Consider the following 25,122-nt stretch of genomic DNA (forward strand, 5'->3'; position numbering starts at 1 on the left):
CTAAAAAAGAAGCTAACATATGTCCCACATTTCAATAATTGGAATAGATTTGAGATTATTTTTAACAGCTGAATATAAAAAGAGGCATAATTTAATCGTAGTCAAAGTTTAGAGGGTAAAAATCTTAATTATTCTTTAATTAATTTAAAACATTTTAATTAGGTTTACATAAATTGTTTGTCTTCCCAGCACAGTAAATGTCTCATAAGATACGTGTAGGTTTGATCTAGGAAGAATACTACTTTGATGGGAATGATTTTTTTAGTTCTTAAAATTCATGAAAGGGACGTACTCTCTTTCAAAATATACAAGTAAACCATATTAATTCATTTAAAAACTGACATAGTAACGTAATATTCTTACTATGAGATTAATATAAAGGCTTATTAGAAGTAGCCATTCACAGAATATAGGACAAACACAACTGTTACCCACGTCTAAGAATGTTTCCAGGAAAAAATGTTTTTAGTTGTCTTGTTCTTCAACTTCAAATAAATAAATAAAATCCACACTGCTGAATTAGACAAGCCAGATAGTTACATTTTTAAAAAACATTTTTTTTCACAGCAGTTTAAATTTATAGAATTAAGCACAAGAGGTCTTGCGCAGTCATGGTAGATCTTTTTCCTTTTCTTTAATATTAGAAAAAGGCAACAGAATAACAGTCCATGAATTCACACTTGAGCTACGTACATATAATTGGTGGCATATCTTACAATGGAATATTAAATCCAGGAACACTGACAATGAAGGTTTCTATGTACAGGACTTTCACTTCAAATCACAGAAATTTAATTGGAATCAATTTAAGCATCAACTGAGACACTTACAGCATTCAATTCTACGTGCTGTTTACCATCATTCTGGGGGTGCAGAACAATAGTTGCGCAGGCCTCAGATCGGGAAGATTGATTGTTGCCTCCATTCTGAAAAACTGTTATAGAGCTCACTAAAGGCTTTTTAGTAGCCACATCGTCTTGATCCTCTGTGTTCCCTGAGATGATCTCCCACTCTTCTTTCAGCGATGTCACTTGCAAACCCTTCTCTTTGTGGCTTTCCAATTCGAAAGCAGTTGGTAGAATAACATAATCATTTAGAGGATTGTAGAAAGGATCGTGATCTGCCCTCAGCCAGTGCTTTAGAATCCGAAATACGTGATGGTCACAAAGGATTCCTCGATGCTCGCCAGGAACACCAACCCTTGCTTCTGCATTAAGCCCATCAGCCTGGAAAAAAAATCCCTTCAAAACACCAAAACATTCCTTTCCCAATTCGCTGAATATAGTTTTAATCTAGCGCACAAACTATGTTCAGCAATAACATGACATCTTCACCAGACCATTAACTGGCAAATACATAGCTGCTAACGCATTGAGTTTAACTTGAAAAATAGTGGAGTAAAGTATATAATATATAGACAAAATAAGGTTTTTTTGCACTCTATCACAAGTATCTTTGGAAAAAAATTATAATATTAAATCTTCCGAATCAATTAAAGGCGGCAATAGACCCAACTTGCTTAAAAGTTATGATGTTAAGACCTGAAAACACTAACAGCCATAGTTTTTTTTTCTTTCTTTTTTCTCTTTTTCAGAAGATGTCTAAGCTTATGATTTAGTTAAATTAGTTCTATTTATCTTCTCCTCTACCTTTACAACAACCTTCTGTAGCAAGTGTGTTAACTCCGAGCCGAAAAGTAAAAAACCTAGTGTTACCCTAAACAATTCAACTTGGGTTAAATAAGAGAATCCCCTACTATTCTCTTCGTACTATGAACAAAGCAGACTTATTAGAATGCAAGAGCAATTCATAACTGAGGATCAGAAGAACAAAAATACAGTCCATATAGACTATGAACAAAGACAATTTTTCAACGTGCTATAGATAAAATGCCTAGTTTATAAAGAAGTAATCTAACAAATTTATAATCAAAATTAATAATGGTAAGAAGAATTAGCAAACCTTTGCCGATTCTACTGGTACCGTCCCATCACCATCAACACAAATGTAACTTGGCTGATGCATTCAAACATAAGAAAGCAATTATAATTCATCCAAAGTGGATAAGGTATAGCATAATACACACTTTCTTATAAGGAAATTTTAAACATTTGATGAGGGCGACCTAAAGATGTGTTTTCGGTACAGCAATATATAAATGATAAATGCACTAATATATTAGCCCAAGAAGCTACAATTATACAATAAACTCAGTATTGTAAGAGATAATTACCTGGAAATATCTTAGTTCTTGAAGATCTTTTACAGGTGTTTGCCCATTCCCATAGCTACATTGCAAAAATAAGTTCAGAAATGACATACAGCAAACTGTGTAATAACATCATCTATAAAGATACAAAAGTGCTATGAAACTCTATCATAAAATAAAAACATCACCTAAAAAGATACAGAAGTGCTATCAAGCTCTATCATAATATAAGTCTAACATTAAAAGAACATTCTTACGGCAGAAGTAATCATGCAATGGTTCAACATAATTTACAAAGTATATTACCATACACTATGAGGTGTATCAAGACCGGTCCCATATATATTGAAGAATTTGACTTGGGAAGGAACTTTTGCTCGAGAAAGGATCTTTCGTGTTTCATTAGCCCATTTCAAGATCTCCAAGTTGAATGGCAGAGGAATATTTTCACCATCGTGATTCACCTAGATTTTTTAAATGCAAGTTTCAATAAATTATTATTATAAGTTATGCACACACAACATCCAAAAAAACCTGGGAAAATGTTGTCTGACGCTACTTACTAAAACCTATTTATCAATACTGGCAAGCTTGGTCTAAACTAGATACAGAGAGAAACTAGAAGGATGAATGATAAAACAAATTACAACACAGGTGGAAACAAAAACACTTTTCTTCCAATGTTTTAAAGTACGCACTGAATTTTTGGGCACATCCATAAGGGGAAAAAAAAGAGCTTTTAAAAAAATATTGAAAGCCTTTATATCTTTCAAATCCAAAGCTGCCAAAAAAATGTAGACATTAAAGTTAAAAAAACCACAATTAAAATAAAACATTATAATGAAAAAGTTAAAAGCTCACCGAGTTACTTGAAAGAGCTTTCTGGAAAATTTCTACACTCTCTACAGGGGAATAAGACTCCAACACTACATGAGAGTTTTCATCAACAAGCTTCTCTCGCCAGACTTCTAACAAAGGAATGTGCTCCCAATCAAAATCCAGACAAGCCATCAATTCGTACACGGATGGACATTCAATCAACTGAAACATTGCAACATACTAATAAATGATCTTGAAGACCTCTCTGATCAAAATTACATTATAGGTAAACAAGGAGCCAAACATATAACATTCATCAATCTATATAATATAGGGAAATTTGTGGAATTAATCCTTATGTAGTTCATTTTGTTGCACTTATATCCCTACATAAATTTTTTGGCGACAAAAATCACTGCCATTACATATTTGGCGCGAACGTTAGTCCCTCAATTGTTACGTGTGTCAAGCGGTACACGTTGCAGCACCCGATTGGCAACAAAATTTGCTTTTGAGAAATTTGCAGCATACATACCTATGTACTCATTTTGTTGCACTTTAGTGCCTAGGAAAAAATTTTGTTGCCTAACAAATATATTTATAAAGAGAAAAATATTTTAAAAGTTTGTAATAAATAATGAAATAAAATAATTTGAAAAAAAAAATTATGAAAAATAAGAAGTGAGAAAGTAAGGTGAGAAAATTTGAAGAAATAGAAATTGAGAAGAGAGAAATTGATCTAAGAAAAAATGAGAGAATGTGATGAGAAAGAAAGTGAAGAGAGAGAAGTGAGTAGAGAGAAAGTGATGAGAGAGGAAATGATGAGAGAGAAAAAACGATGAGAGAAAATGATGATATATTAAGTGATGAGAGAGAAATTGATGTGAGAGAAACTGAAGAGAGAAACTAATGAGAAAATTATGTGACAATAAATGATGTTAGATAATAATAAATAAATAAATGATGTGAGAAAAAAATAAGATTGACAAAAAAAATTTGAGAACAACAAAAAACAACTTTTTGTTGTTCTCCAAATTTTCTGTTTTTTGCAACTTTGTTTTTAAAAATTGTTTTCTGAAAATAACGCCAAACACCCCCACTTGTTTTCAAAAAACAGATTTTAGCTTTTTAAAACAAAAAACAGTTTTTTAGTTAAGGTGCCAAATACCCTCTACGAATTTAGTCAATTTTTAAGATTAATTTAATTTTTTTTTTAGATCAAAAATTGTTAATTAGATTTTAGTAATTTTTTGAGGTGAATAAATTATTTTATTAAATTTTTTGCAACAAAAAATTTACTTAGGCATTAAAATGCAACAAAATGAACTACATAGGTATTTGTGCAGCAAATTTCTCAAAAGTGAATTTTGTTGCAATAGGGTGCTGCCACGTGTACCATTTGACATACTTAACGGTTAGGAGATCAATGTCCGCATCAAATGTGTAGCAGTATAAATTTTTGCCACCAAACAATTTACATAGGGATTTAAGTGCAACAAAATGAACTACATAAAGATTAATGTCGCAAATTTCCCTATAAAATATAGATATCATATCACAATTTAAGTGCAGTGAAAGAACAGAAAAAGAGAGCAATGCACAAATTAAAAAAAAAAAAGTGTTGTCATTTACCCAAATCCTCCACAATCTCAGTTTGTGATGAACGAATTTTTTTTTGAAAAATTCATATTAATTTGCGAAGCACATAAATCCTTGCAATAATTTCCTATGTGACTTGAGGTTTCCAGTCATATATACGTGTTCAGTACAAAATTGGTAGTGAAAAATTGAAAATAAGTCATATTTACTTAAATGAAAAAAGCTACTTCTTTTAAAAAGCAAGTCATATTTTAATCTGAACAGTGAAAATTTATTTCAACCAAAATATGTTATGATATTATGGAACTGGAACTCCTTAGAAATCTACTATGCTTGGGAAGTCTCGTCTTCTTACTTTTCTCTCAAGTGGAAGATACTTTTTGCTTACTAACTAAGATAAGCATGAAACCACAACTCAAGATTGTTGACAGCTATGAAATCAAATCCTATTGATTTGGTTTCTTTATTATTTAGTTTCCGTTATTGTTCTGTTTTCTACTTTATAGTAATTTCATTTACTGTAATTATTCTGTATTAAAGGGGATTGATATGTTAAAAACCCTGTATATGCTCAGCTCTAGGTTGTAAATTATACACAAATAATTTTTTTGGTATTAGAGTCAGGTTCAATTTATTTTTCCTCAACCCTTTCTTAAAAATTAGGGTTTGGTACTTCAATCCTAGAAAACCATTTCGGAGTGGTCTTCTATTCACACCGCCGATCCAGGAAGGAAGGCCAGTCGCCTCTCCATTTCGCCAGAGTCCGGTGCCTAGGAGAGCCGTGCGTGATCCCCACGTGCCGCCGTCATCCGTTGCCACACGCCGGCACATGTAGGCACGTGACAGCCTCCAACAACCTTTTCATGCGTCTTCTTCCTCGATGCTTCCTGCTTCATATGTGGTTCTTCTCATCACCTCAGGTTCCAATCACATCTCACAACTTAGTAGTCCTCAGATTTTTCTCAGACTGTCACTCGACGAGAAAGTCTGTTCTCAGACCATCAGGCCAGTTCGGAATTTAGACTCCACTCCTTCAATTAAGTCCACTGATGTTGTTGGTTCTCAACTTGAAGGTAAAATTACTTGCAATGGGCACAATCTGTCAATTGCATCAGTCCTCAACAAAGTTTATATCTTGAATCAGTCCTCTTCTTCTAGTTTGGGGTCTCATAGTGCATCTTGCTCTGTTGCACACTTTGGTAATTTCTCATTTTCTCTCACCGACTCTTAAACACCATTGATTATTGATTCCGGTACTTCAGATCACATGACTAGTTTATATTCTTCATTTGATTCTTATACTCCATGTTCTAATCATTCTAGTGTTCGAATAGCAAATGGCACACTTTCTCTTGTTGCAAGAATTGGTACCATTAAATTGTTGTCGGCTGATTTGATATTTTCTCTCACCGACTCTTAAACACCATGGATTATTGATTCCGGTGCTTCGGATCACATGACTAGTTTGTATTCTTCATTTGATTCTTATACTCCATGTTCTAATCATTCTAGTGTTCGAATAGCAAATGGCACGCTTTCTCTTGTTGCAAGAATTGGTACCATTAAATTGTCGGCTGATTTACTTCTCAAATCAGTCATTCATGTTCCTTCTTTAACATGCACTTTAATTTTTGTTAGCAAATTGACTACTGGTAATCGTTGCCTTTGTTAGGCCTCCTATTCGGCTCACTTATGCTAGGAGAACCAAGTACACGCACCAGGGGTAGTTCGGTCTATAGGAAGGGACTGTTTAGTAATTGTAGATAATAAGGAGGAGTAGCTGAATATATTCAGTTAGGAGGAAAGAGAAGGGTATGCATGTACTAGCTTTTGCTAATTACTGCTGGAGAGTCCCAGGCTCTCGAATCCCTGTGGAAATTGTATCAATTTGGCTGATTAATATACATTTCACAGCTTCTTGGTCAGCTTGGATTATTTGCTCTGTCTTGTTTCTGTTTTGGTATTGTTTTATTAGATTAATTCCAGAACTGCAGGTAGTCGGGCCTAACAAATTGGTATCAGAGCACTCGTTCGGGGTGCATGACGAACACGAGGATGGATTCACGAATTGACTCCGTTGAATCTCAGTTGTCCGCCCTTCAGGATACGGTGCAATCGCAGTCGCATGATATGGCAGTTCTTACCGAGAAATTAGAGATGGTGATTAAGGGCCAGGCTCTTATCGCCTCTGAGTTGGCCGCGGGACGTTTTGGTGCTGACCGTCCCTCCGGCGCAGGCGAGCACTCTTCGGACGGCTCTCCTCTATTGGGTGGGTCGTCTTTTCGTGGGGGTGAGGGTGGCCATCGATCGGATTTCCGAGCTCGGAAGATCGAGCTGCTTGTGTATTCGGGGGCTGACCCCGATGAGTGGACATATCGAGCGGAGAGGTACTTTGGGTTGCAGCGGTTGTCGGAGGCTGAACAATTAGAAGCTGCGGTGATGTGTTTGGAGGGGGCGGCCCTCCATTGGTTTCGTTGGGAGAATCTTCGGAGGCCGATTGCTTCATGGGAAGAGCTGAAGTCGTTGATTGTCAAACGGTTCAGGCCAGTCACGGAGGGTTCCCTGTACGACCGCTTGCTAAACCTCCGGCAGACGTCCTCGATCCAGGATTACAGGCGGCAATTCGAATCCATTGCGTCCACACTGGGGACGATGGAGGATTCAATGCTGGTGTCCACGTTCCTCAAGGGCCTGAAGATGGAGATTCAGGGCCCACTGCGAATCCTTAAGCCCGCGGGCTTGGCTTAACTCATAGAATTGGCAGAGGTGATAGAGGCTAATCAGTCCTTGGTTAGGGCTTCTCGGGTTGGGCTTGGGCCACCCAAAACACACCCCATCCCTACTCGGCACTTGGGTCCCTTGCAGCTCGATACGTCCAGAGGTCCTTTTCCCTCTTCGGCGGCTACATCGCCGCAGGCGACTTCTCCGACTACACCAGCGGCTGCCTATCGTCGCCTAACAGAAGCTGAGATTCAGGATCGGAAAACACGTGGAGTGTGTTTCAAATGTGAAGGCAAATGGCGTCGGGGGCATGAGTGCAAGTTCCCTGAGTTGCAGATTGTGTTGGTCCAGGATGGAGGAGGCCGACGAGCCGCTTGAGGAGCTGCTGGGTATGGGCCCTGATGCGCCGCCGTCAATGGGGCTGGAGGCTCAATTGGTGGAGGTGTCACTGAACTCGGTAGTGGGTTTGACTTCGCCCAAGACGATGAAGCTACTGGGCAGTATCCGTGGACAAGACGTGGTCGTTCTTATTGATAGTGGGGCGACCCACAACTTCCTTACCGCTGAGTTAGCATTGAAGCTGCAACTTCCCATATCTCGCACTGAAGCGTATGGGGTCCAAATGGGGACGGGACAGGCAGTCAAGGGGGAAGGGGTGTGTCGCTCGGTTCCGTTGGCTTTGCAAGATTTGGAAATTGTTGCTGATTTTCTACCACTACCGTTGGGCAGCACGGATGTAATTCTGGGAATTCAGTGGCTTGAGACATTGGGGGGCACATACCATCACTGGAAGGACAACATTATGAAGCTGAACGTTGGCGGCAAAGCTTTTACGTTGCGGGGTGAACCCTCCCTGCATAAGACCAGCGTTTCCTTGAAGGCCATGCGGAAGATTTTGCAACAAGAACGGCAAGGGTTTAGGTAGAGTTGGGGATGTCCACGGTTGAGCCAAATGTGGGGGAGCTGCCGAGTAAAGCCAAGGCATTACTTCAAATGTACAGTTCGGTCTTTGATGTGTTGTCGACACTACCACCACACCGGAGTCGTGACCATGCCATTTCCCTGCGTCCAGGCACCTTACCGATCAGCGTGCGGCCTTACCGTTACCCCCAAATTCAGAAGGACGAGATAGAACGATTGGTGGGCGAAATGTTAGCCGCGGGAATAATCCGCCCAAGTACCAGTCCTTATTCCAGCCCCATTTTACTGGTTAGGAAGAAGGATGGCAGCTGGCGTTTCTGTGTTGATTACCGAGCACTTAACCGAGAGACAGTCGTCGACAAGTTTCCTATTCCAGTTATTGACGAATTGTTGGATGAGTTGCATGGAGCCAAGATTTTTTCCAAGTTAGACTTACGTTCTGGCTACCACCAAATACGAGCGCGACTGGAAGATATTCCCAAGACGGCTTTCCGCACCCACGAGGGCCATTAGGAGTTTGTTGTCATGCCGTTTGGGCTGACGAATGCCCCCGCCACTTTTCAGTCCCTCATGAATGAAGTTTTCAAGCCGTTTTTGAGGCGATTTGTGCTGGTTTTCTTTGACGACATCCTTGTTTACAGCCCGGACAGCGACACACACTTGGAACATTTGGATTTGGTCTTCCAGACGTTAGAACAGCATCAGCTATATGCTAATCTCAAGAAGTGTTGTTTCTTCCAATCTCAATTGGAATAGTTGGGTCATATCATTTCAGCTGAGGGGGTCGTCGTTGACCCCACAAAAGTTCAAGCCATGGTTGAATGGCCGCTGCCCACAACGCTTGAAGAGCTGCGGGGTTTCTTGGGGTTGACCGGTTATTACCGGAAGTTTGTCGCAGATTATGGGACCATAGCACGGCCTCTCACGGACCAACTGAAAAAGGACCAATTTGGGTGGTCAACGGCAGCCACTGAAGCCTTCTTAGCACTCAAGACAGCACTAGTATCCGTGCCCGTGCTGGCTCTTCCAGATTTTACCAAGCCTTTCGTGGTGGAGACAGATGCCTCGGGATATGGCATTGGGGCGGTACTCATGCAAGGGGGACGGCCCCTTGCGTATTTCAGTCAAGCACTTAAACCGCGCGCCCAATTGAAGTCAATTTACGAGAAGGAGCTCATGGCAATTGTACTAGCCATATTGAAGTGGCGACTTTACTTGTTGGGTAGGAAATTTACAGTGCGCACAGATCAGAAGAGCTTAAAGTTTCTGTTAGAGCAGCGTTTAGTATCGCAAGAACATCAGAAGTGGTGGGTAAAAATATTGGGTTATGATTTTGAGGTTCAGTTTCGGCCAGGGGTGGGTAATAGTGCGGCTGATGCACTCTCACGGCTGCCACGGGTGGATTGCGCTGTTTTGTCCTCCACTATTTGGTTGGATTGGGATGTGGTCTCGCGGGAAGTGCAGCAAGACAAACTGTTTGGGAGTGATTGCTGACCTTACCCAAGGGAAAGCAGTTCCGGGATTCGCTTGGGAGAGTGGGCGACTATTGTATAAGGACAGATTGGTTTTGACAGCTTCTTCTTCCTTGCTGCCAGAATTTTTGCGGGATTATCATTGCTCACCGATTGGAGGACACTCGGGTGAGTCGAGTACTTATCAGCGATTGCGACGGGATGTGTATTGGCCAGGTATTAAGAAGGTGGTGACGGATTTTGTGCGTCAGTGTGAGGTATGTCAGCGGAACAAGAGCATGGCCATGTCCCCTGTGGGATTATTACAACCACTACTGCTGCCCGAGCGGGTTTGGGAAGATGTGTCCATGGATTTCATTGAGGGGCTGCCCAAGTCAGAAGGGGTAGATTCGATATTGGTAGTGGTGGATCGACTGAGTAAATATAGCCATTTTATTGGCCTAAAGCATCCTTTCAATGCCCGGATCGTGGCTGAGAAATTCCTTGACTTTGTGGTCAAGTTGCATGGAGTACCGCGCTCGATAGTATCTGACCGAGACAACATCTTTCTCAGCAATTTTTTGACAGAACTGTTTCGTTTACAAGGTACAGAACTGAAGCGGAGTACCGCGTACCACCCCCAGACCGACGGCCAAACTGAAGTGGTAAATCGCTGCCTTGAGACGTATTTACGCTGTTTTGCATCCGAGAAGCCGAGGGTGTGGGCGAAGTGGCTGTCTTGGGCTGAATATTGGTACAATACGACGTTTCACTCAGCTCTGGGATGCACCCCTTTTAAAGTACTTTATGGCCGAGATCCTCCAACTTTGATTCGCTACGAGAATGGCAACACAACGGCAGTGGCTGTCGAGCAGTTATTGGAGGACCAGGATGCATTTTTAGACGATTTAAAGATGCATTTACTGCGGGCACAACAGAAGATGAAGACAGCGGCAGATTTGTCCAGGCAACATGTGGAGTTTCAAGAGGGGGATTTGGTGTTTGTGAAACTCCGACCCTACCGACAGAAGTCCTTGGCCATTCGGAAGAATGAAAAACTGGCTGCACGTCTTTATGGTCCCTTTAAGGTGCTGTCTCGGATTGGGGCAGTAGCGTATCACTTGGACCTGCCCGCTACGTCAGCCATCCACCCTATTTTCCATGTGTCTCAGCTCCGTGCTGCTGTCGGGGCGTCACACTCTTCGCCCACTTTCCCTCCAACATTGACTGCTGATTTGGAGTTGATTGTTGAACCTGAAGCGCTCCTCAATGTCCGTCATGCCAAGGACGACCCACACTAGCAGCTCGAAGTGTTAATCGAGTGGAAAGACTTACCGCTGTTTGAAGCCACGTGGGAGAAGTTTGAGACCATTCGCCATCAATTTCCGTCTTTTAACCTTGAGGACAAGGTTAAAGATATAGGGGGGGTAATGTTAGGCCTCCTATTCGGCTCACTTATGCTAGGAGAACCAAGTCCACGCACCAGAGGTAGTTCGGTCTATAGGAAGGGGCTGTTTAGTAATTGTAGATAATAAGGTGATAGGCCTCCTTTGATGTATGTTTACTCTAGACTATCTAAGGGGTCTAAGGGGACTTAGTGTGGGGAAGCAGTACAGAATTGGGGCTGTTATGGGTGTTACAGAGTTAGTTATGTTAGCTGGAATTAAATGTGAGTGAGTACACAGTAAGGCAGTAGGGATTAGTATAAGTATCAAATTGTTTTCTGGTTTATGTAGACAAGAAGTGTACATTGTAATTGGAGAGGCTGGGCTCTCGAACAACCCAGGTCCCCATTAATGCACATTTCCCATTTCTGCTCTGTGTTGTTCTCTGTTTGTTAGTATTGGTTCTGGATTGTTTTATTTAGCAGGGAATTCATAACAAAGTGGTATCAGAGCATCGATCCTCATGGGCCCGAAACCGCAGTTGCAAGTAGAAATGTTTGATGAGAAATTAGAAGCGATACAATCAGATTTCAATCGGAGTTTGCAGGAGGTTCGATCGGACTTCAATCAGTTGCCGAGGGAGATTGAGTCCTTGAAATCGGAAGTTCAGCGGCTACCCGACATCGAGAAGAAGATGGATTTCGTTATTACTCATTTAGCTCAATTGCTCCAAGCTTCGGGAAGAGTTGCTACTGAGGGCGCGGCCGTGAGTGCTGATCGTCAACGCCGAGCCGTCGACGGGGACAGTTCACCGCGCCCAGCACCCGAATTCTCAACGGTTTCCCCACCTCAGCCACCACCTCCAACTTACCCCGCGCCACCGACCGCAGCTCCCTTCGATCCAGAATACTCAGCTCAAAACTATGGTCACGATTTCCGTCCCCCTCGACTGGAGCTTCCCCTTTTTTCTGGTGAAAATCCCGATGGGTGGATTCATAGGGCGGAACGTTATTTCCTCCTCTCCCGCTTGACAGAAACGGCGATGCTGGAAACCGCCATTGTCGGGCTCGATGGGGACGCACTTACCTGGTTTCAATGGGAAAACCAGCGGCGCCCAATCACTTCCTGGGCAACATTGAAGAAGCTGATTCTTCTTCGTTTTCGAGCTTCTCCCGTGGGTTCGCTATTTGAGGAGTTGCTCACGATCAATCAGACCACCACGGTGAGGGATTATCGGGTCCGGTGGGAGAGCTTAGCTTCGCGAATCGCAGACGTGCCGGAGCACTTGTTGGAGGCAAGCTTCGTTCGTGGCTTGAAGGACGATATCAAGGCGGCTCTGCACATTCTCCAGCCAATCGGACTGGGCCCGTTAATGGACACGGCCCAACGCGTGGAAGAGGGGCACCAGCTACTCCACTCAGGCCCAACTCTGAAGCCCATCTTCTCTAAGGGTTTCACGAGCCCTAGCTCGACCCAACGCAGCCCAGGAAGCAGCTTCACGCATCGCACGACTCCTCCACCATTGCACGTCGCACCGTCGGGGTTCTCTCCCCAGTCCAGCAGCAATCGGCCGAATGGGTCTTCTTCATCAAAACCCCCTTCATTTCGTCGCCTTACAGAGGCAGAGTATCAAGATCGCAAGGCACGGGGTGTTTGTTTTCGCTGCGATAAGAAGTTCTTCAAGGGGCATGAGTGTGAGCAGAAAGCTATTCAAGTTTTATTGGTTCTGGATGACGACGATCCTCAAGAAACCGATGAGTCGCCACCCCCGTCGCCGGAGTCTGGAGAAACGGCCGCTACAGAGGAAACACTTGCAACATTGTCGCTGAATTCTTTAGTGGGTATCACCTCTGCCCACACAATGAAGCTCGCGGGTCGAATTGGGAACCAGTCAGTGACTGTGTTAATAGACAGTAGGGCCACGCATAATTTTATCTCCATGGATGTTGTTCAAGCTTCCGGCATTCCGATTACAGCAACCACTTGTTACGGGGTACTATTGGGGACGGGCGGCAAAGTTCGAACGGAAGGAATTTGTGCTCAAGTGGAGCTGGATTTAGGAGCTTTGCGGGTTGTGACAGATTTTTTGCCACTAGAATTGGGCGGTGCAGATGTCATCTTGGGAATAAAATGGCTGGAAACTCTTGGTAATATGCAAGTTAACTGGCGCACTATGGTGATGAAGTTTGAAATGGCCGGAGTTTGGATCACTTTACAGGGCGACCCAAGTCTGTGCAAGTCTCCCATATCGCTCAAGGCGATGATCTTGTCCGTAGAACGAGAGGCGCAGGGGTTTTGGGTTCATTTTGGTAACTTGGCAGCGGAGAATACACAGGGACAGCAAGGAATTCCAGCCGAAATTACTGAAGTTATTAGCAAGTTCCAGCCGGTTTTTGTGATGCCCGAAGGATTACCGCCTACACGCAGCCGAGAACATCAAATCACACTCCGAACGAGGTCGGGACCCATTTCTGTGCGTCCATACCGGTACGCTCAAGTGCAGAAGGCCGAGATTGAGCGTCTAGTGTCTGAAATGTTGCGGGCAGGGATCATTAGGCCTAGCACCAGCCCCTTTTCTAGCCCGGTACTCTTGGTTAAGAAGAAGGATGGCAGCTGGCGTTTTTGTGTGGACTACCGCGCCTTAAACCGCGAAATGGTGGCTGATAAAATTCCCATTCCAGTAATTGATGAGCTGTTGGATGAGCTTCATGGTGCTAGCATCTTTTCGAAGTTGGATTTGAAATCGGGGTATCATCAAATCCGTGTCAAGGCGGAGGACGTGGCAAAAACAGCTTTTAGAACACATGAGGGGCACTACGAATTTCTTGTCATGCCTTTTGGACTTACTAACGCCCCAGCGACGTTTCAAGCTCTAATGAATGAAGTTTTTCGGGATTTTTTGAGAAAATTTGTGCTGGTTTTTTTTGATGATATTCTTATTTACAGTGCCTCTTTGGAAGAACATACCCATCATTTAGCGCTGGTTTTAGAGCGTCTACAGCAACACCAGCTCTATGCGAATCACAAAAAGTGTTCTTTTGGCCAAGCGGAGGTGGAGTACCTAGGGCATATCATTTCAGCCCAAGGTGTGTCGGCCGATCCTAGCAAATTAGAGGCGATGCGAACTTGGCCAGTGCCGAAAACTATAAAGGGCCTACGGGGTTTTTTGGGGCTAACGGGCTACTACCGCAAGTTTGTTCGTGGGTATGGAAGCATAGCAAAGCCACTTACCGATCAACTCCGCAAGGATGCGTTTAAATGGTCTATGGAAGCACAGTCCGCTTTTGAGCAACTTAAGCACTCTATGTGCTCCGTCCCCGTGTTAGCGCTACCCAATTTTTCAGCACCTTTTGTGGTTGAAGCGGATGCTTCCGGGATGGGATTGGGGGCTGTCCTCATGCAAACCAGCCGGCCCATTGCATTTTTCAGCAAGGTTTTGGCTCCTAGGGCGCGCATGAAATCGGTGTATGAGAGGGAGCTTATGGCAATTGTTTTAGCGGTTCAAAAATGGCGCCCCTATTTGTTGGGACGTAAGTTTTTGGTGCGAACGGATCAACAAAGTTTAAAATACCTCTTGGAACAACGGCTGGTCGCATTGGAGCATCAAAAGTGGCTTACAAAATTGTTGGGTTATGATTTTGATATTATTTACAAGCCGGGATTGGAGAACAAGGCAGCGGATGCTCTGTCCAGAATCCATTGCGAAGAGTACCTCGCAGCTATTTCGGTCCCTAACGTCGTTTCAATTCCAGACCTTCAAGCCCACGTGGCGACGGACCCATTTTTGGCCAAGATCATGAAAGAGCTGTCTTTGGGACAACATGGAGGCAGGTATTCACTAGTTCAAGGGTGTTTGAAGTTTCGGGGTAGGCTGGTTATTCCATCTTCGTCACCCTTTATTCCTATTTTGTTACAAGAGTACCATAGTAGTAAGGTGGGGGGTCATTCGGGGGTGTTCAAGACATTTCAGCGGGTAGCAGCCGACCTATATTGGCGTGGAATGCGCAAGGATGCTCAGCGTTTTGTGGCTGAGTGCACAGTTTGCCAGCAACATAAGTATCTAGCACAATCACCCGCTGGTTTATTGCAGCCATTACCCATTCCAGACCAGATTTGGGAAGACATTTCCATGGATTTCATTGAGGGACTACCGGTTTCTAATGGGTTTGACAGTATTTTGGTCGTGGTGGACAGACTAAGCAAATATGGCCATTTTATTCCTTTGAAACATCCTTTTTCAGCGGTCACAGTGGCGACAGTTTTTGTAAGGGAGGTAGTGAAATTACATGGCATTCCACGTTCTATTGTCTCAGATCGTGACAAAATATTCTTGAGTTTGTTTTGGAAGGAGTTGTTTCGGCTGCAAGGGACATCATTGAAACAAAGTACTGCTTATCACCCCGAATCGGATGGGCAAACGGAAGTGGTTAATCGCTGTTTGGAAACATACCTTCGCTGTTTTGTGAGCGCAAAACCGACCCAATGGATGAAGTGGCTCTCTTGGGCAGAGTATTGGTACAATACTTCGTTCCATACGGCAGCTGGAATGACACCGTTTAGAGCTGTTTATCACAGGGACCCTCCTCCGCTGCTGCGTTTTGAACAGTTTGGCACAAAAGTCTCTGCAGTAGAGCAACACCTTCAGCAGCGGGACGATATTTTAGTGCTGCTGAAACAGAATCTTCATAGAGCGCAACAAAAGATGAAGTTTCAGGCTGATCGTAGGCGCCGTGACGTACATTACAAGGTGGGGGACTTAGTTTACGTCAAACTCAGACCGTATAGACAGCGGACATTAGCAAAGAGGGTGAATGAGAAGCTATCTCCGCGGTTTTTTGGTCCCTTTCCAGTGACAGCATGCGTGGGACCTGCGGCTTACCGCCTCCAGCTCCCTCCGGAAGCCACCATACACCCAGTGTTCCATGTATCACTCCTTCGGCCAGCATTGGGACAAGGACAGCAAGCCTCAACATTGTCTCCAGCATTGACAGCGGAGTTAGAATGGCTTTTGGAGCCTCAGGAAGTGCTGGAAATTCGCCCAGGAACGCAGAAAGAACGCCCCCAAGCCCTCATTAAGTGGCAGAATTTACCAGATTGTGATGCTACTTGGGAAGAGTTTCAAGTGATTCAAGAACAATTTCCTCACTTTCACCTTGAGGACAAGGTGAAGCTTTTAGGGGGCGGTATTGATAGGCCTCCTTTGATGTATGTTTACTCTAGACTATCTAAGGGGTCTAAGGGGACTTAGTGTGGGGAAGTAGTACAGAATTGGGGTTGTTATGGGTGTCACAGAGTTAGTTATGTTAGCTGGAATTAAATGTGAGTGAGTACACAGTAAGGCAGTAGGGATTAGTATAAGTATCAAATTGTTTTCTGGTTTATGTAGACAAGAAGTGTACATTGTAATTGGAGAGGCTGGGCTCTCGAACAACCCAGGTCCCCATTAATGCACATTTCCCATTTCTGCTCTGTGTTGTTCTCTGTTTGTTAGTATTGGTTCTGGATTGTTTTATTTAGCAGGGAATTCATAACATAAGGAGTAGCTGAATATATTCAGTTAGGAGGAAAGAGAAGGGTATGCATGTACTAGCTTTTGCTAATTACTGCTGGAGAGTCCCAGGCTCTCGAATCCCTATGGAAATTGTATCAATTTGGCTGATTAATATACATTTCACAGCTTCTTGGTCAGCTTGGATTATTTGCTCTGTCTTGTTTCTGTTTTGGTACTGTTTTATTGGATTAATTCCAGAACTGCAGGTAGTCGGGCCTAGCAGCCTTGCTAAAATTCTTTCCAATTATTGTCAATTTTAGGAACTATCCCAGGAGAGGACAATTGGCACGGTGAACTTTATTTCTTTGAATTTCGTCAACCAAGAATATGGCAACCTGATTTATCTAGTTTGTCTTCTATTTCAATGTCTACTTTAAACTCTGTTTCTATTTCAAACTCTAGCAAAATTATGTTATTGCATTTTTTCATATTTAAAACATCTATTTTCATCATTATTTTCCAATAATAATTATACCTCTTTGCAATGTGATATATGTCAATTGGCTAAGCATACTCAGGCTATTTTTCCTCAAAAAAATTATACACCAACCAGCCCTTTCTCTTTAATCCACAATGACCTGTGGGGACCTTCCAAAATCACTACTTCCCACGGCCATCCTTGGTTCATCACATTTATTGATGATCACACATGTCTCACTTGAGTATACCTACTCAAACACAAATCGAAAACATACAATGTGTTTCAAAATTTTCATACTATGATTCAAACACAATTTCAGACATCTATTTGTATATTACGAACAAACAATGGCACAGAATATTTCAATACCGCCTTGGGACCCTATCTTTCCCAAAAATGCATTATTCACCAAAGTTCCTGTGTCGATACTCCCAACAAAATGGCATCGCTGAATGAAAGAATCGTCACCTCTTAAAAGTGACACGTGCCCTAATACTCACTATGCATGTTCCTAAGTACCTTTTGGGGAGATGCCATTCTCACCATTGCCTATCTCATTAAACACCTTCCTAGTCGACCACTTCATTTTAAGACACCATATTCTATTCTCCTTACTTCCTATTCTCACCTGTCTTCAAACACTCATCATGTTAAGACATTTGGCTGTACCGCCTTTATTCATGTCCATCTTAAGGATCGTACCAAACTTGACCCAAGAACCATTAAAATTGTATTCATTGGCTACTCACCTACTCATAAAGGATATCAGTGCTATTGTCCTATTACACAAAGAACTTATGTCTAACAAGATGTCACATTCTTTGAAAACACACCATACTTATCTCCCACTTCGCTTCAGGGGGAGAACAATCACAACCACGAAGCTCAGTGGTCATGGGGTTGGACATCCCTCTTAATTCTTCTATAATGTCTTCACAACTTCCAAATTCAACTCAAACTTCAGTAGATCAATCTTCACAAGATCTTGCTCCATCCTCTGAGTCAAATGAAACAGATGCACATCCTCCGAACCAACAAGAGTTGCGTGTTTATTCTAGACGACAAATAAATAACCATGTAATGAATCCTTAGCACAATTAAGAGACCAATCTGATGGTAGATGCTTCTCCACCAAATGTGTCAAGTAATCTCCACTCAAACACTGATTCTGATCTAGACATTCCAAGTTTATTTCTTATTAAAAATTTTCTTCTTTTAAAGCTTTCTACTAGCCTGTCAAATGTTGTGATTCCTGAATGGAGCAACTGTTTATGAAGAAATGAGAGCTCTAAAAAAGAATGAGACTTGGAAACTAGTGGAATAACCACATGACAAAAGAATGGTAGGATGCAAATGGGTATTCACTGTCAAGTATAATGTGAATGGATCTATCGAAAGGTACAAAGTGCAGTTAGTTGCAAAGGGGTTTACACAAACCTATGAGATTGGCTATACCGAAACATTCACTCTAGCCAAACTCAATACTATCAAAGTTCTACTCTCACTGGCAGCCAACTTGGATTGGGAATTACACCAGTTAGATGTAAAAAAATGTTTTCTTAAATGGTGAACTAGAAGGGGTCTACATGGCTCAACCTCCTGGATTGAAGAAACTCCTAAGATTGTTTGCAAACTCTACAAATCACTCTATGGCCTTAAACAATCTCCTCAAGTATGGTTCAATCGTTTTTCAAAAGTAGTCAATGATCTCGGCTACATACAAGTTCAAACAGACCACACTCTATTCATCAAACACTCGGGAAAAATAGACATGACTATCCTGATTCTATATGCTAATGATATTATAGTCACGAGCAATAATACCAAGGAGATGAATTTGATCAAAAGAATTATTGGCAAAAGAGTTTGAAGTCGAGGATCTTGGAACATTGAGATACTTTATGGATATGGAAATTGCTAGGAGGAAAAAAGGTATTTCTGTATCACAAAGGAAGTATACTCTTGATCTCCTAAACGAAACTGGAATGCTAGATAGTAAGGCTAGCAAAAATCCAATCGAACTTGGGAACAAAGACCAAATGCTCAAAGGAGAACCAGTTGACAAAGGAAGATACCAACAGTTAGTTTGAAAGCTCATTTATCTTTCACATGCTAGACTAGACATTGCCTTTGTTGTAAGTCTAGTGAGTCAGTATATACATGACCCACGCCAAGGTCATCTCAATGCTGTGTATTTTTGCTGTATTTAAAGAGAACACCAAGCAAAGGGTTATTTTTCAAGAAAACTCTCAAACGAAAAGTCAAAGCATACACAAATGCAAACTGGGCTAGATCGATTGATGATAGAAAATCTACATTTGTTTGTACTTTAGTGTGGGGCAACTTGGTAACATGGCGAAGTAAGAAACAAACTGTTGTTGCAAGAAGCAGTGCAGAAGCTGAATATAGAGTCATGGCCCATGGAGTGTGCAAAGCAATATGGATAAAAAGATTACTGAGAGAATTGAAGAATGAGTACAAAGCCCAAGTTCGGCTCTATTGTGACAACCAGTTTGCTCTTAGTATTGCTCACAACCCACTCCATCGTGACAGAACAAAGCACGTGGAAGAAGATCGTCACTTTATTACGGAGAAAATTGATGGAGGGGTTATAAAAATTGAGTATGTACACACAAACCAACAAGTAGCAGATATTCTTACCAAACAAGCTTGAGGGGGAGTGTTGACAAGCTTGAGGGGAAGTGGATTATCTGAAAAAAGTATTTGATTTCTTAATAAACAAGCTTGAACTCATCAATATCTACAGTCCAACTTGGCGGGGAGTGTTGACAGCTATGAAATCAAATCCTATTGATTTGGTTTCTTTATTATTTAATTTCTTGTTATTGTTTTGTTTCCTATTTTATAATAATTTCATTTATTGTAATTATTATGTATTAAAGGGGATTGATATGTTAAAAACCCTATATATACTCAGTTCTAGGTTGTAAATTATACACAGAAATAATAAAAATAATTTTTTCCTCATAGTTTTCACAAAGATATTACGTTTAATTAAGCAAAGATTGAAGAATTTTAAGGAGCTGACAAGTAGGAAACTCCAAATAACTAATTTAGTACTATTAGTAGTAGAAGACTGGAAATAACAATAAATATTTACTTCAGTAGACTCATACCAGCTGGTGCATGCTCCATTTTGATATAAAAAAATTCTGTTCCCATCCTTCGACAAATGACATTCCATTTAGAAAGGTAGAGGCAACATACCCAGGTGCACCTGTTTTACAATATAAAAAAAAACAGATTAATTGAGATGCACCATTTCAGTCAAACAGGAATTGTTAAGCGTTTTTTGTCTCCAGGCCTGCTCTTTTGTAATTTATTTGTCACCGACTAAGTGACAGTTTTGGCATGCTGTCCCCCATTTTTTTTAAAAAAATGAAAAACTGTTCAAGTTACTGTAACCATAATATGATAACTGGCAAAAACAGTGTAAGCTTTTGTCAACCTTGCTCACTGAAATTGTATGACAGCATTGTTCTGTTGTTAATTACCTTGGAATGGTGCAGCTATTGCAATCCAATTCTTGACATACTTCTCAAAAACCTGCACAATGAGCATAAATTGTATGATTTAGTACTTTTCAATCTTTAGTAATGGCAAAATACAAAGACTTAATCAATAAACTTGAAATGGAAAACCATTAAGGGACGAGAAATAAAATTTAAGAAAGCGAGATGGACAATTTACATCAGCATGCAAGCTCATGAAACATTTCACGAGAACACCCCCCATTGAATGGGTTATAACATTGATCTTTTTTCCTCCAGAAGCATTATATATCGACTCTAGTTTTACACTGAAACGATCCAATGTCTCCTGCAATCTACTCAAGACAGAAAAAACATATCAGGGAATATAGAATCATCCAACAGCTGACATATAGAAGTTTTGAGTTCACCAAGAAGACAATGATACAAAGCCTTTAAAAGCTGTGAAGTTAAAAGGTCTTCAGTTATTCCCTTTACCTAAATTCTAAACCATCTGTTAACCAAAAACATATTTAAGGTCTAAAACAAGAAAGAAACAAATTAGTAAGTTTATTTATCCTTATGATGGCAGTATCAATCTAGAGAACAAAACATAAGGACTCTTCCATACTGCCTGCCATGATCCTGAAATATTTTTGTTCCATAATTTTGGAATCACAATTACTATCAATGCAGTAATCTCAGTACAAAATACACACAGAACAACAGCTCAGCACAAATTACACATAACCAGCCCTTAAAACAGCAAAGCTAATATGTCTTGCTTTGCTTTGCTGCTGTTAAAAAAGGTTGCTCTCCTCTGCTGCTGTTTCTATTAGTGCCTGGCATAAGTAAACCTTATGGGAGGCTCATCAATTAATGGCATTAATGACATATCTATTACGTACATAACTAGATTGGTTGGGTAAAGTAATATCATTTACATATAAACAAGGAATAATGGACATTAAAATCTTAAATGCCTTCTATTTTTCTCACCACATGCACAGTAAAATAGAATATTTCTAATGACAACACATTCATTGCTTCTGCAAATTGATAAAGGAGGCGATGCACTATAACAAACTTCCACTAAGACTCCACAAACATAGCTCTTTCTTTCAAGTACATTCATTACTTACACAAAAGTGCTCCAGAACATGCAGATCTGGTATTTATTTTTTTCTCCACACAAAGGAGAGAGATCCAAGGACCTTTAATGTTATTTGTAGAACACTTCATAGTTAAATAAAAAATACCTGTTGCTTTGGCGAAAATCATAACCGAATCCAAAAAGTGTTTTCCCCTCTTGGAAACCCCACTCGATCATTTCAATAATCATATCATGGAAATAATAAACACACTCACGTCCAATAACCTGCATAAAAAAAGTAAATGAAAATTGACGAGGAAGCCATCTTACTATTAATCTCCAAAATGCTAGAGAAAATGCAAGATAATCCATATCTCTATGGTACTGACAAGAAAGTTTTGAAAATTAATTTATTTAATAGTCATTAGTTGTTTTACTGAAGGGGGCATTTCTATATCCTTTGTGATGGATTAGCATTTCAATATCCTTTGTCCTGAAACAATTAAGTGCATTTCCATTTCATAAATGGAACATTAAATTTAATACTTTTGTTTTACTTACTTTTTCTATGTTTTACAGTTTCATATTTTAAACTTTTTGTCCTTGGGTTCCTTACCCTCTGTCATATGTACTTCTGTTTTTGCTCTATATATAAGTTTTGTATCTTATCAAAATATGGCTGCTTAATTTTTATATCTCCTTTTACCTCTCTTTTGAGGATTGCCGGTGCTCATTCATTTATCTGTCAACATGTATCCTATAACCAAAGCTTTCTCAAACTTCCATTTTTATTTCACAACTAACTTTGTTTTCATATAAAAAACAAAACAAAAAGTTTATGAATATATAGTAGGTTTTACTACAAATAAGGAAGAGATAAGAGAGAAAGGTGTTCAAGATAACCATTTAAAAAATCCAGGCCATTGAAAATCCCCAAAATCTTTTTCCTAAGAGGTCCATAACTTGATTTGAAGCTTTATCCTATCCAGCATAGCCTTCTACCCTGGAATATCATCACAAATCTTCCATTCCTCTTAACCAAGATGCCCGAACCACAAAAAGAAAAATTATTTTTCATTCCATATATTTTCTTACGATGCAATTTATTATTTAAGAGCGAGAATTTTAGCCTCTTCCATTTATAATAAATGAAGTAATACAGCACCAACAAGTTGATTTTCATACACAATTTTGAATATGGCAAAAATCCCACCGTTTCAAATCATTCAAGTGATTCAATGTTATCACTAGCATGTTCCTACTTCATATGAGGGTAAGGCATTAACCCTAATATTGAGATGCTTGAATTTATCAAAATAAAAAAGAAAGTCCATAATATAAACCCACTTTGAAACTCCAATTTGAAACTAAAATGCCTCACAAGCAGGTTCACTGCTTCAGGCCAGAATACGATTAATTTGGCATTGGGTAAACCTTCAATCATCTGAAAGCAGGTCTTGCCTGGCTCTTTAACATATAGATGTCATCAAGTCATTTCTATTAATTAAGGGTGTTTCTACATGGTCTAACATCAGTTCTGAGCTTTAACAGCTAGTTATTAGTTATTCTCCTCTAATCAACTTTAAAGTATTATTTTTATGGGGATAAAAAGACTAAAAAGTGGTCAGCGATCCAAATTAAAATTCCATAAACTAAGGAAATAAAAAAAAAAAACTTACCATGTCAGGGTCCAAAACATCAATTGCATAGAGACCATGTCTGTCTTCAGGAACCACTATACTTGTTTTTTGATCCAAAGACACAGTTCTACCTGTTCCATGTGTTACAATGTGAGAAAGTAAATACAACTTTTTGCGTCTCAATTCTCAAGGCATTAATTAGAATTTATCATTAGACCATCGATACGAAACAACAAAATCAATATAAAAACAATTTTCAGTTATAAAATTGTATTGCACACATAATTAAAAAAAAAAGTATCCTAAACGGAGAATCCAGACTTCCTGTCCAATACGCACTCTCAAAACATTTCCAACTTCAAAACTTATATGCAAAAGATAAACGAGCCCACTAAATTCTTAGATCATCTCACTTCATTTTCGGTCAAATTTCAAGCAACCAAACGTAATCGGGCAGGGCAAGTTTCTTGTTTTTTGAAAAAACAAATAACAAAATTTATTTTGTTTCCAAGTTCTAAAAGCCCAAGCTTAAGAAAACACAAATAAAAGTTATATTCGTTTCAACCAGAGATAAAAGCAAACTTACCCGAAGTAGGATCGAAGCGAGACCAAAGCTTAGTCCGACACTTGTAATCAGCAGCAAGAATCCTGACCCAAACCCGCTCCTCTTTACCACTTTCATCATCAACAGCCTTCAGTACTGAACCCGCGATACCGGGCACCAAAAGCACCGGGTCAAGAGACGGGTCAACGTAAGGCTGGGGCTTCTTGATCAGCTTTAACCACATCTCCACTGATTCCACAATCTCCTCCAAAAGCGACGCCATATTTACAGCACAAATACCGAAACCCTAGATTATGGTTAAAGCTGCAATTGTGATCAAAATTCCAAAATCAGAGCTTCGATTGTGAAGAATTGGGAATGGAATTGACGGGACTAGGGAATTGGGGAGAAATGGATGAATGATGAGGAGGAGGAGGAGGAGGAGGAGAGACAAAGCGTACAATGAAAAATATTAGAAAACTAACTTTACGAGTGGTACACGTACTCCATTACAAACTACGCACATGTACACAACTATTTCCTATTGAACGACAAATTTTGTTACAATAAAATATTTGTTTTCATTTCACATTTGCAAATTTGGCTTTTCATTTCAGTTTTATTATTTATGTATTATTGTTAGGAATTTGACCCTACATATATTAAGGCCAAGTCAAAGCATCAAAACTATTTTGATGATAAATCAACACCAAGAATATATTATATATTACTGTATTAATTTATCTTATAAAATAAATAATATACATATATATTTCTTTATAAAATATTAATTTAAAAATCAAAAAGCAAAAAAAAAAAAAAAGATTTTGTTGTTGCTATATTACTCCACTATATATAATGGTGGGAGACATTAACATTCGAGCAAAAATAGGGTAACATTTGGCATCTGATTGAGTTTGATATGTTGTTAAAAGCAAAATGCTCGAATGCGATCTCATTGGACTTGCTAAGTAAAATTACATAGTATATGACTTTTTTTTTTACCAATTAATTTTTTTATCTTTTTTTAAATATATAACTGTTTATTTTCTATATAAATATTTAAGTTTAGGATAAAGTCATAATTTTTTCACATTTAAGTTGCATTATTTTTTAATGGTATTTCAGTAATTTCAATTAAAATTTAAAATTTAACTCAATTTTATAATTGTATTTCCCCTATTTTTTAAGAATTTGGCCACGTGTACTTGTTCTTTTGGAAGACGCGTTTATATGTTTTTCTTAATATATTCATTTATTTTTTTATTAAATTTTAA

General features: G+C 40.1%; 1 protein-coding gene across 1 annotated transcript; it reads right to left on the reverse strand.

Moving 5' to 3' along the window:
• Positions 1-576: 576 nt before the first annotated feature.
• LOC133800854 (lecithin-cholesterol acyltransferase-like 4) lies at positions 577-24,336 on the reverse strand. Its single transcript, XM_062238938.1, has 11 exons — positions 23,888-24,336; positions 23,341-23,432; positions 21,828-21,946; positions 20,789-20,924; positions 20,593-20,644; positions 20,215-20,315; positions 3,071-3,250; positions 2,516-2,673; positions 2,234-2,288; positions 1,963-2,016; positions 577-1,226 (listed from the first exon to the last, which is right to left on the reverse strand). Exons 1-11 carry the CDS (start codon positions 24,126-24,128, stop codon positions 807-809), a joined length of 1,608 nt encoding a protein of 535 aa, XP_062094922.1. The 5' UTR covers positions 24,129-24,336; the 3' UTR covers positions 577-806.
• Positions 24,337-25,122: the final 786 nt, after the last annotated feature.

The sequence above is a fragment of the Humulus lupulus genome, chromosome 9 (genome assembly GCF_963169125.1).
Source record: "Humulus lupulus chromosome 9, drHumLupu1.1, whole genome shotgun sequence".
In the NCBI taxonomy this organism is placed as follows: Eukaryota; Viridiplantae; Streptophyta; class Magnoliopsida; order Rosales; family Cannabaceae; genus Humulus; species Humulus lupulus.